The sequence below is a fragment of the Paramormyrops kingsleyae genome, chromosome 23 (assembly GCF_048594095.1).
Source record: "Paramormyrops kingsleyae isolate MSU_618 chromosome 23, PKINGS_0.4, whole genome shotgun sequence".
Lineage (NCBI taxonomy): Eukaryota > Metazoa > Chordata > Actinopteri > Osteoglossiformes > Mormyridae > Paramormyrops > Paramormyrops kingsleyae.
In genome coordinates, this window is record NC_132819.1 from 18,083,022 (window position 1) to 18,094,677 (window position 11,656).

The 11,656-nt window shown below is 49.5% G+C and overlaps 1 protein-coding gene across 4 annotated transcripts in view; it reads left to right on the plus strand.

The window, feature by feature from the left end:
• LOC111852247 (zinc finger protein 236) overlaps positions 1 to 11,656 on the plus strand; it is a 30,665-nt gene extending 19,009 nt beyond the window's left edge. For 3 of the 4 annotated variants that reach the window (XM_072705455.1, XM_072705457.1, XM_072705458.1), the window contains exons 18-33: positions 220 to 371; positions 462 to 644; positions 1,487 to 1,772; positions 2,417 to 2,520; positions 2,960 to 3,346; positions 4,187 to 4,329; positions 4,563 to 4,788; positions 5,229 to 5,408; positions 5,817 to 5,975; positions 6,161 to 6,333; positions 6,599 to 6,676; positions 6,771 to 6,968; positions 7,948 to 8,077; positions 9,787 to 9,960; positions 10,636 to 10,762; positions 10,852 to 11,656. In XM_072705455.1, the coding sequence (XP_072561556.1) occupies positions 220 to 371; positions 462 to 644; positions 1,487 to 1,772; positions 2,417 to 2,520; positions 2,960 to 3,346; positions 4,187 to 4,329; positions 4,563 to 4,788; positions 5,229 to 5,408; positions 5,817 to 5,975; positions 6,161 to 6,333; positions 6,599 to 6,676; positions 6,771 to 6,968; positions 7,948 to 8,077; positions 9,787 to 9,960; positions 10,636 to 10,762; positions 10,852 to 10,873 (2,722 nt within the window). In that variant the 3' untranslated portion in view covers positions 10,874 to 11,656. Of the gene's footprint in view, positions 1 to 219; positions 372 to 461; positions 645 to 1,486; positions 1,773 to 2,416; positions 2,521 to 2,959; positions 3,347 to 4,186; positions 4,330 to 4,562; positions 4,789 to 5,228; positions 5,409 to 5,816; positions 5,976 to 6,160; positions 6,334 to 6,598; positions 6,713 to 6,770; positions 6,969 to 7,947; positions 8,078 to 9,786; positions 9,961 to 10,635; positions 10,763 to 10,851 lie in introns of all 4 variants that reach the window. The other variant, XM_072705456.1, reaches the window with a different exon arrangement.

The window sequence follows — 11,656 nt, forward strand, 5'->3', positions numbered from 1 at the left end:
CACCAGATTAATTTTTATGATACCTACAGTATTTGTGGAGTATTATTTTTAGGGGGAAAGAAAGCAAATCTATCCCAGGGAGCAAGCAAAACTGTTCCTGGGTGTGTATGTTTCTTGTGTGGAGTTACATGCTGTGATGCATCTGATTCTCTGTTCATTGTTGTCCAGGGAGACAGTTGTGTATCTAGTAATAATGGCTGACCCTTGGCCCTACTGTAGGTGTTCCTTCTGCAACAAGGGCTTCAAGAAGTCGAGCCACCTCAAGCAGCACGTCCGCTCACACACGGGCGAGAAGCCCTACAGGTGCCATCTGTGTGGCCGGAATTTTGTGTCAGCAGGCGTGCTGAAGTCCCACCTGAACACGCACACCGGTGAGGCCCGGAGCTCGTCTCCGCAGGGTGACCTTGGCCATCACGCGCGAATGTGGGGATCTCGACGGTGTTCCATGTCTTACCCTCCAGGTGTGAAAGCCTTCAGGTGCAGCGTGTGCGACGCGTCCTTCACCACCAACGGCAGCCTCAACCGCCACATGATCATGCACCTCAACATGAGGCCGTACAAATGCTCCATTTGCTCGGAGACCTTCCGCACCAACCAGCTCATCAAGAAGCACATGAAGAAAGACCACATAGCACCAGCTAGAGGTACCTCCATGTGTCACACGATTTACCTGCACTATTTATGAAGATGTCACCCAGACTTTCTGGATCTCTCCATTATTACACCAACGATTTTGTCCAAAGCCACTTTTAATGGGGGCAGAGCAGGTATAGCGACTATGTCTCTGGAGCAGTTTTTGGGCTGAAGGGCCTTGTTCAAGGGCCCAGTGGGGTTATGAGTACTCTGCCGACCATGAGATTCAAACCCACAACCACCGGGACATTGCTGAATTACCCGGCTCCCAATTGCTGTCATCCAGCAGCTCCGGCACAGTCACTGTATCTCTGTGTTGTTGTTTGTGGTTCTTGCCCACCCCTTTGCCTCGCAACATACTAAATAAGAATAAAAACAAACTGACCTTTTTATGATGATTTGCCACTAAGGCACATAAGCACTTCAGATTTCAAAAATCATTAGTACTGTCCACTTACCATAACAAGCAGGGATGAGCAGGCGTCCAAGTTACTGGTGACTTCACAAATCACTGATTCATCCAACTTCCTGTTTGGGTCTGTTAGCAGAAATAGCTGAGGTTCTTTTAGTTCGGCGAACTAATTATGACAGCAACTACATTTCCTTACTGAATGATGCTGGACACGTTGATGGTAGCTTGTATTCAGTTCATCTTAGTTTTATCAAATTATTCTCATCTGGCCTTTATATCAAATGTTGTCCTTAACCAGCACGCCCCCTTGTGAATTTCACATCACATTGCATTAGTGTCGGCCTTCCTACTGTTTAGCGCCCCCTGAAGATTTTCTAACATTTTCCTCAGTAAGTAGCCGCCCTTCCTTCCTTGTGTTACTCACTCGCCTTTCCCACGCAGCGCTAGACGAGAACGGTGAGGAAGAGGACGGCGGAGAGGCGCCACCGCACAAGCGCAACCGTACCGACATCATCACCTTCACGGAGGAGCAGGCGGCGGAGCTGGCCCGCAACGAGCCCAGCGAGGACGCGTCCGTGTCCGAGAAGGTGCTGGTGCAGTCGGCAGCCGAGCGAGACCGCGTCAGCGAGATGAAGGACAAGAGCGTCGAGCTGGAGAGCGAGCCCAAGTTTGCCAACCGCTGCAACTTCTGCCCTAAGAGCTTCAGGAAGCCCAGCGACCTCGTGCGGTGAGGAGGGACCCCGTCGCCCCCGGGGGCGAAGGAGCCCAGTCACCCTGCGCTTTATGTCCTCGGTTTGAGTGTCTCCTCCAGGCCAAGGTCTGAAGCTCATGATCATGCTGTTTGCATAACCATTTATTGAAAAAAGAACAGAAGTCCTTAAATTGGCAGTAAATAATAGCGCTTCATTGTTCCTTTACTGCGATCCTCTGATCTTCTAAGTCTGTAGATGTAAATATAATTCTACCAGGCAAAATATTTCAGGATAGTCATTAAATACTTATTATTCTACATAATAAGCAACCTTTTCACCCTCTAACAAGTGTCACTAATGATTTCAGATTTTTTAATTACCTGAAGAAGTGTTTTGTTTCTTTTGTCCCCTGTCACAGTACTGTACAGTATTAGTCAAAATGGTTTTGCGCGTAACTTTTCCGTTAATTTACTGAATTAAACGGTGTCTTTCATCTTGTTGAATGAGAAATTGGCTGCTGAGTGCATAGGGATGTCTGGGGCATCCCTGCAAATCTATGCTGGTACAACATCTGCTCAGCATTTATGAACCACCCCCCCCCATACAGATGGTTGTCTTTTGATTGAATTGAGCCCCTTCAGGTGGTTAATGGGCCTCTTTGTCCCCGGTTCTCCGGCAGACACATACGGATCCACACGGGAGAGAGGCCCTACAAGTGCGATGCGTGTGGAAAGAGCTTCACGGTCAAGTCCACGCTGGACTGCCACATCAAGACGCACTCAGGTAGGCTGACATGCCAACTGCCTGCTCGCTTGCAGTCGGGGCTGCGCAGTTTGACGTGTGACAGATGCTCGGTTTGTTGAAGTGATTTTTTTAAAAAGTGAATGACTTTGAACGTGCATAGGGTGTCAGATAAACATTCCGTGGAATTGAGTTCTGTTTGGTGACTTCCACGTCCTTGCAGAGCTTTCCATCCTGTACGTTTTTGAGATTATGTAAATGACGCATTATCAGATATAAGCCTTCACTTTCTGGGATTTATTTGATAATGTCTTTCAGTAATTGGCCGCAACGAACACTGAAATGTGCTATGTTCTCTCAGATCCATAGGCTGGTGCAAATGTTGTCAGTGTATCTGCATACCAAGCTAGTACCACAAGCACGTTGCCTTGCCAACAGCCCTAAGGCATTGACCAGTCAGGTCCTCTGCTGCCCCCTGCAGGCCAGAAGCTGTTCAGCTGCCACATGTGCAACACCTCCTTCTCCACCAAGGGCAGCCTGAAGGTTCACATGCGGCTGCACACGGGCTCAAAGCCCTTCAAGTGCCCCATCTGCGAGCTGCGTTTCCGGACCTCAGGCCACCGCAAGACGCACATCCAGAGCCACTACAAGTCCAATTTGGAGGCCAAGCGGAGCAAGAAGCCTGGTGATCGGCAGACCCGGGCAGAGGCCCTGCCCTCTGTGGGCATGCTGCAGAGCGGCCCTGCTGATGCCACCGAGGTGGATCCCGTCTACATCTCTGGCAACCCCGTGATGAGCAACCCGTTTGAGCAGAACCTGCTTCAGCCAGGTGTCGTGGGCCAGGCCATCCTGCCAGCCTCCCTGTCCAGTGAGTCTCCATGGAAAACCCCTGTCTTATCCATGTAGCATGTTCTTCACCGGGTCCCAAAATCCTGTGTTCTGGAGACCAAAAACTGTTAAATATTGCGGTCCAACTTTAATGCTCTTTGCAAGATCACTGAGGTAACCTCCTTGCCCCTGATTTAATTCCACATCCGGAAAGTAAAGTGAAAATCTTGAAATTAAGATTTGATCTGATTTATCGGCATGGTGGAGGCTGCTTGACAAATGCCTTCCTATGTGTTTGCTGTAGCTGTTTGCCTCATAAGTCCTGCCTGCTTGGATGAGGGATGGCCGACGCCAGCCGGAGATTTATGCCCGTCTCCTGTTGTTTGTTTAGCGTGCAGGAACACTGGAGCCGTGATCATTCACGCCCCGGCATCTCGGCCCTATCCGCCGTGCCGGATGAGCCCCATATCGGCTCCTAGGATGGCACTTTTTGGCATTTGTGAAGAATTGCTTTCATTGTGTTTTTTTCTGTATTATCTGAAATGGGGGGAGTGGATTTGGAAAAGTTCTTTAAGGGCTGAGGGGGCGTCTTAAGCTGAGGAAAGCGAAGATGGTTTTCGTTATGGGGAATATTGCGTTGTCTTACAGATGGAATTAGCTTTTATTCATTGAATTACTTTTCAGTAACATGAACCTGGAGAAATGATCGTGTAAAAAAGGGTTTCTGAGTCCTTTATTCAAACACATGCAGTGAACATTTCAGTCAATATATTGCAATATAGCTGACTACCTATGAATTTCATCAGTGTAATTCAGTTTTGATAGCGGCCATTTCTTCTCCGAGTCCCTTACTGAGCTCCAGCTGGTTGACCACACATAGGCGGTGACCTGACGGTGTCCCTGACTGACGGCCTGACCACACTGGAGGGCATCCACCTGCAGCTCAGCACCACCAATCTGGTGTGCCCCAACGTTCAGATCTCTGGCATCGACACCAGCAACATCAACAACATCACGCTGCAGGTGATCATCTTGCTTGACCTACTGGTGACTCCAGATCACCATGCCTATTAGCAGGAGGCTGTTCAGATGTTCAGGGGATGGAGTATAAACCGTGTTCTCAACCTCTGATGATGGATGATGAAAAAAAATAACTACTCAGATCCCGCTCCCTGATCTCTCTGTTAGCATCTCTGTGGAACGTCATATCAGGTGTTGGCGTGCCATGGTAACACTGCGTTTGTCGCCGGATCCAGATTGACTCCAGCATCCTGCAGCAGACGCTCTCCCACCAGCTGACCGGCGACGCGGGGATCGCCCAGATCTCCGGCGCTCACCTCATGGCGGGCGACTCCGCCGTGCCCGCCAACGTGGTGATCCATCCGCTGACCAGCCTGTCCCTGCAGCCGTCGGCAGCAGCCGGTGGCATGGGCATGGCGGGGCTGGCCGAGCAGGACGCAGTGCTCACCGCCACTGGCAGTGGTGGGTCCCCCATTTGGAATCTAAATTGAGCTTTGCAGACTGTGCTGAACACAGGTCTGTTTAATAAGGCCCCGCCTCATTTATACTTTGTCCAGTTAAGAAGCTGCAGCTTGCTGGAAGATTAATTTTATTGGTTGAAGGCAGCATGGGGCGGAGCCTCATTTCTCAGCCAGCCAGCATAGTTGTCTGACAGGCCTCTTTTAAGGCAACAGTCCCTTTGTCCCTGATGTTGTTTATATTACTACTTTCTGTGTTTTTTTTTTTTTTAATAAATATTCATCCAACAATTTCCCCCCCCCCCCAAGATTAAGCCAGTCATCCTATGTTACTGGGTCTATTTACCGCAGTAGTCAGGTTACATCTACCTGTAATGTCTATGTTAAAATCACAGTTCAGCTTCTGATGGTAGCCATGCTAACGTGGCCGATGTAATCCTGCAGGCTCCCACGACCTGTCACAGGTCATGACCTCATCAGGTCTGGTGGCAGCCAGCGGTGGTGGACAGGAGATTACTCTGACGATCAACAACTCCAGTCTGAGTCAGGTACTGGCCCAGACCTCGGCCGCGGGCCCCGCCCAGACCTCGGGCGACCCCCAGGAGATCACCCTCACCATATCGGGTAAGCAGGCTAATTTGCTCTCACGTTCAAACATCCCCATCTGGCCTCCTCTCCCACACTGTTGGCAGGGGTCTGATTGGCTCTCTGCTAATTAGTTTTCCCCGCCATAATCTCCCACTCCTCTTATCCGTGCATTGGAAACAAACATGTCCGCCCGTCCACAGGGCATTGTGACATTGACAGGCTTAAACACATTTTGCTTCATGATTGCACCATTGACGAGTATTTTAGAGGCAATTTCAGCAATATAGCTTTTGCGATTTGGCTTTTTTCTCTACTGTATGGGAATCGATTTCACTGTTTTTACACCGCTGCTTTTATGGCTTGCAGTTCTGTCAAACTTAAGTAGTGATTTACTGAATGATGCTTTATGGGCAGAATTTCACTGCTGCTCCTTCTGTTTTAAAGGTCAGGACCTCATGCCACAGCACAGTGCAGCTGGGGGCCCGGAGCTGAATGGCGGGATTAGACTCACACCCTCTATGAACGCCCAGGCCACCGGCGCCACTCTGGCCATAGGGAATGAGCAGCTTCTACCTCAGAGCCCGGCAGGCACCGGGATCACAGGTGAAAAAAGCAAAAACGTTTATAAAGAACCAATCACAGTGTCACACTGCTCCATTAAACCAGGTGGGTTTCTGGTCAGAGCCCAAAATGGTGCCGTCTTGCCCGCTGGAAACACAGGCCTGTGACCATGTGATGTTTCTGACCCTGCTGAGTGAAACGCCTCTGCTCGCTCCCGCCCCTCTCAGAGAGCAGCCTGCCCCCCAGCACCTCCCTGTCGCAGACGCCTGCGTCCACCCAGGGCCTGGTGATGTCGTCGTCGGGGGTGGCGAGCGACGGAAGCGTGACCTTTACCCTGGCAGACACGCAGGGCATGCTGTCAGGAGGCCTGGATGCCGTCACGCTCAACATCGCCTCACAGGTCTGTGGGAGGGGGGGTCACCCCTAACAGGATTAGAGTATAAGGGGGAGAGGGCTTCAGCTCCCACCATGTCTCTCTGGAGTCAGGAGCCCCCCCCTGCCTGCTCTCTCACACTCAAAAGGCTTCAGTTCATTCTTGAGAACAAGCAGGGATTTTTTATGTTTGCAGACTGGTAAGGGCAATCTGTGACTTCTCACTGAAAGCTGGGGTATGAACTCGAGAGCTCTGTGTGCCCACCAGTGACGCGTATCCCCCATCTCCATAGGAGCAGCAGTTCCCTGCCATTCTGAGTGACGCTGGTCTCTCGGGGCAACCCACTAACTCCACCCATCAAGTCATACTGGTGAGCCACCCGGCGCCAGGCGCGGTCGGCTTCAGGGTAAGGACTACGGTCATTCCCCCAGCCCCGTGGCTAAATGCGTGCCGCGCATCCGCAGATCCCCGAGGCGAGCCGGCCTGCAGCCAAGGAGCACGCCGGGGAGGCGTCGCAAGGCCTGCAGCCGTGTTTCTACTGCAGCCAGGTGTTCCTGAGCGCCGTCATGCTGCGGCGGCACTGCAGGCAGGCTCACGGCAAGGATCGCTGCCACGTGTGCCGCGTGTGCAACAAGGCTTTCAAGAGGGCCACGCATCTCAAGGTGGCTGTCCGCATGTGCACGCCACACACATACACCTGCACACGTATCTACACATAATAGATATACGCGTGCACTTAGATACACTAATGCACACACATGCATGTGCCTACGGATATACTAATGCGCACATATGCATGTGGCTACGGATATACTAATGCGCACATATGCATGTGGCTACGGATACACTAATGCGCACACATGCATGTGGCTACGGATACACTAATGTGCACACATGCATGTGCCTATGGATACACTAATGCGCACACATGCATGTGGCTACGGATACACTAATGCGCACACATGCATGTGCCTATGGATACACTAATGCGCACACATGCATGTGCCTATGGATACACTAATGCGCACACATGCATGTGCCTATGGATACACTAATGCGCACACATGCATGTGCCTATGGATACACTAATGCGCACACATGCATGTTCCTATGGATACACTAATGCGCACACATGCATGTGGCTACGGATACACTAATGCGCACACATGCATGTGGCTACGGATACACTAATGCGCACACATGCATGTGGCTACGGATACACTAATGCGCACACATGCATGAGGCTACGGATACACTAATGCGCACACATGCATGTGGCTACGGATACACTAATGCGCACACATGCATGTGGCTACGGATACACTAATGCGCACACATGCATGTGGCTACGGATACACTAATGCGCACATGCATGTGGCTACGGATACACTAATGCGCACATATGCATGCATCTATAGTTACACTGATGCACACGCATGAGGTTTCCTGTCTCCTGTCTTCTGTCTTCACAGTGTTCACTCTTGTGATATATGTCGATCCACATTGTTGCTGGTCATGTTCTTCCTCTTTTGTTTGAAACATGCACTCATTTACCTGCAAATACATGGATATCATATATACAGCCTTGTGTACAGATACACGTACACACCATCAAGGACCATGATGTAATCTCGCCTCTAGGAGCATGAACAAGTCCACCAGCAGGGGCCTTCGCTGAGCTCGCAGAGGCCGCGCACCTTGAAGTGCTCCACCTGCGATAAGGCCTTTGCCAAGCCCAGCCAGCTGGAGAGACACAACAGGACGCATACAGGTACCAGTGTCTGACACTGCGCTGCTGAATGAACGCGTTTCAGCTATTTGTAATGAACACAGGTTGAGTCTGAGATGCCTTAAGTCCAGAGAACAGCACCCTCACTGTAAGTAATGGGAATGCCGAGAGCGGCTGAGGAATAGCGGCTCAGCCCTGCAAGTAGCCGGCATGGGCGGGAACCGTGGGCCTCCTTCCGGAGGACGTCTGCCGGGGCGTTCAGAAAAGAACTCCAACCACAGTGCAGAGGCAGCACTACGAAAGGCTTTCAGCTGAATGAAAGGCAATTAGCTTGGCAGTCCAGCACCGCCACACATCCGGACCCCAGCCGCATGTCCTGTGCCGCCTCGTATGCTCCACTGGTCCTCTTTGTCCCACCTCTTTGTTGTGTTTCTTAACGTTTTATAGTTCATATTTATGTATAACGTTTGTTTGTTTTATTGCATGTTATGTTATGAAATTTTCGCAACACTGAATCCAGTCTTTCTTACTTAACTTAATTGATAATTTAATAGTTTAATGTCTGTCATGCCTGCAACGTGGATGATTCTCCTTCCATCAGACTGTCATTTAACAGCTCAGCAAATATTAACAAATAATACAAAATCAGATTGCTATTAATAAATGAGCTGCAGTAATTGTACTACATTTCAGTACTGAATTATTTTCATTCATGTATAAGGTTTGACAGAATGAATTGACCAACTAGAAACTTGAATCTTTGTTGAATTGTCAGTGAGGTTTTGAATTGGAGAGGGCAGCATTTGATGGTGTGTAACTGTTTATACGGGCTGCTTTATATGGCAGTCGGTAAACAGTTATTTCATTTGCATCAAAGGTGCCATGTGACCTTTGGATCTCATTTCGAAGGAGATAATTAGTATTTTAGTGCACTGTAAGCTCCAAAAAGGTTATAGGCACATTCCCATAATGATTTCTGCTAAATGAGTTCATCGTTCATTAAGAGCCACACAGCGATGATTGTGCCATAGCAAAGGACACAGGCCTCTGCCTTTGACACCGTTGGTCCCCTGCTGGGTGTATGTGGCCACAACACTGATATATTCTGGGTGGCAAACGTCCGCTTTAAAAAGCTGTTAGACACAGATTCTCCCTGCGTTAATTAGTGAGCGTTTCCATTTGGGCAAATTACTTAAAGTGCTTATGCAAGGCAGGACAGCTGGGGTCTTCATTCACAAAAGATTCACACGATTACATTTTTAATGGGGGGGGGGGGGGTGGACATTCCAACAGAAACATTAAGAATGTTTCTATGTCATGGTGAACTTAGAGGGCATCTCTTCCAGGGTGCTCTTTGCTTTGTCGTGTTTGTGGATGTTCCTCACTACCAATAAAGATCATACATGTGTTCTTGGCAAGTCCGGTCTTATGAACTTGCCTTCTAAGAATGAACTTGGGGAGCAGTGAATCATTTTGGCAAGGATGCAACCAATGTATCCTTGATAACTGGGGCAGGGCAAGAATGACATCCAGGGATTTTGACAGTCCTCTGTACTTCTGTTATTAGTATTGGAACTGGTCTTATGGCAATGGAAGATGACATAAAAGATAGATGCTACTGTAGAATACAAGACTGGTCAAGTGCGCATATTGAGAAACACTCTTGGGTGGGAGGGAGGGATGGATGGATTGATTGACTGAGTTAGTGCATCGAATGTGCTGCATTTCTCCATTTTTGCATGTGTGTTCAGGAGAGCGGCCCTTCAAATGCCCGCAGTGTGAGAAAGCTTTCAACCAGAAGAGCGCCCTGCAGGTGCACATGGTGAAGCACACAGGAGAGAAGCCCTACAAGTGCGAGGTGTGCTGCATCAGCTTCACGCAGAAGAGCAACATGAAGCTGCACATGAGGCGCTCACACAGCTACGGTGGGTGGTGAGGTCCACAGTGCAAGGCACAGGTCAGGGGAAGGTGGTGTTCCTGTGAAATTAGAGAGTTCTGCGGGAAAAGCGTGCAAGAGGTTTGGTTAAACGTTTTCAGGGGAAAAAGCCATTTTTAAAAGAAACCCTTTCCCTAGATCTCTCCCACAGACCGTGCTGTGAGCTTGTATTTACAGTATAAATGCATTTGTGCTTCCCAAGCTGTGGGACTTCACCTTTAAGTGGTCATGCTTTTACAATTTAGCTGGATTTCTACGGATCTACTGCAGAGCCTTTTGAGCCCTTATTCCTGGGGGGGGGGTGGGGGGGGGGATCATGAGAGTAAAGGCTAGAGCTGAGCTGCTGTAAACGCTGCCAGTCCCTCCCCAGCATTAAAGCTGTTGTGTCTCCATGGACCCCGTTCTCCCCAGGTAAGCATCAGTCTCTAATTGTGCCTAGGAGAGAGAGCGCACACTGGCAGCCACCTAGGTGGGGCGTACATCTCCACACCCCTTTTGGGGACCCCCCCCCCCCCCCCCCGAGCTGTGCTGCTTTGGGTCAATCTCTCTTTGCATTGTTCCTTATTTAGAAAAGCACAGGCAACGTGAGAGACTGTCCTCGGAGAGTAGCGTGGTGGAGCTGCATGTAGGACGGTCTAACTGGGCTTCACTCCACCTTCTTCAGGGAGCAGCAAGGACGTGTCCATGACCCAGGAGACGGCAGGGGAGGAGGCTGCGTCCGGGCTGGATCTGGCTGAGGTGGTGCAGGAGCCAGCCGCCGACTGGCAGTGTGGCATCACCAATGTGTTCCGGTAGATTCCATCGCACTGTTACCCCTCCCCCATCCCCCCAAACTCACTGGCATACTGAAGCTTTTCCATTTACCCCCCATGATGGGCAGATATCCAAACCAGCCTCCTTGAGTGACTGTTCAAGTGCTTTGGTTGAAGACCTTCCCAGATCCCGGCACAATATGGATATAGAGTCCAACCATTCTCCATATTTTCAGTTTTTTTTTTTTATATGAACCCCCCCAAACACGCACGTACACACAGAAGTTGATTTTTAAATCTTTCACTGTAAATGCTGTCCTTTCTAGATGTCACAGGTGAGCAGAGAAAGGTACTCAAATTTGTCACATGCCAGAGGTACCTAATTTGGTAGAATGTACGCTGAATTACCTCAGCTGGTTATGAAGTCCATCTAGTTCTGTATCAGAAAAAGTCAGATTGCCTGTAGGAGAAGAAGCTGAGGGCAAGATTGTATTATTTTAGAGCACATCAATGAGTCCTGAGATCTCTCATTCCTCTTCCAGTAGAATATTTATGCATGTCTATCAACAAGTTGATCTTTCCAACATCTTAACCTTTTAGTCTAGGTGGGATAACTAACTAGTAGTAGAGTATAACACAAAGTATAGTGAATTAGTACCTAAGTGTCTGTTACAGGAATGTTATCCCTGGCTGCTTGCACTCCAAAAAAAATGAATTATGCAATATTCCTTAAAAAACGCTCTAGATTTTAAAGGGTTGCTTGTGAGAACTGAAGAAGCAGGAAATGTATATGAATAGACCCACTTGTAGTTCTAGGTGTCTGTTCTCTAAAAGCGAAAGGGACCCGTGCCTTTGTGTAGACTGTCGGCGACATGAACCCCCTCTCGGCTACACCGAGTTTGCCACCCGGGTTGGTGGGTGGGGGGCACATGG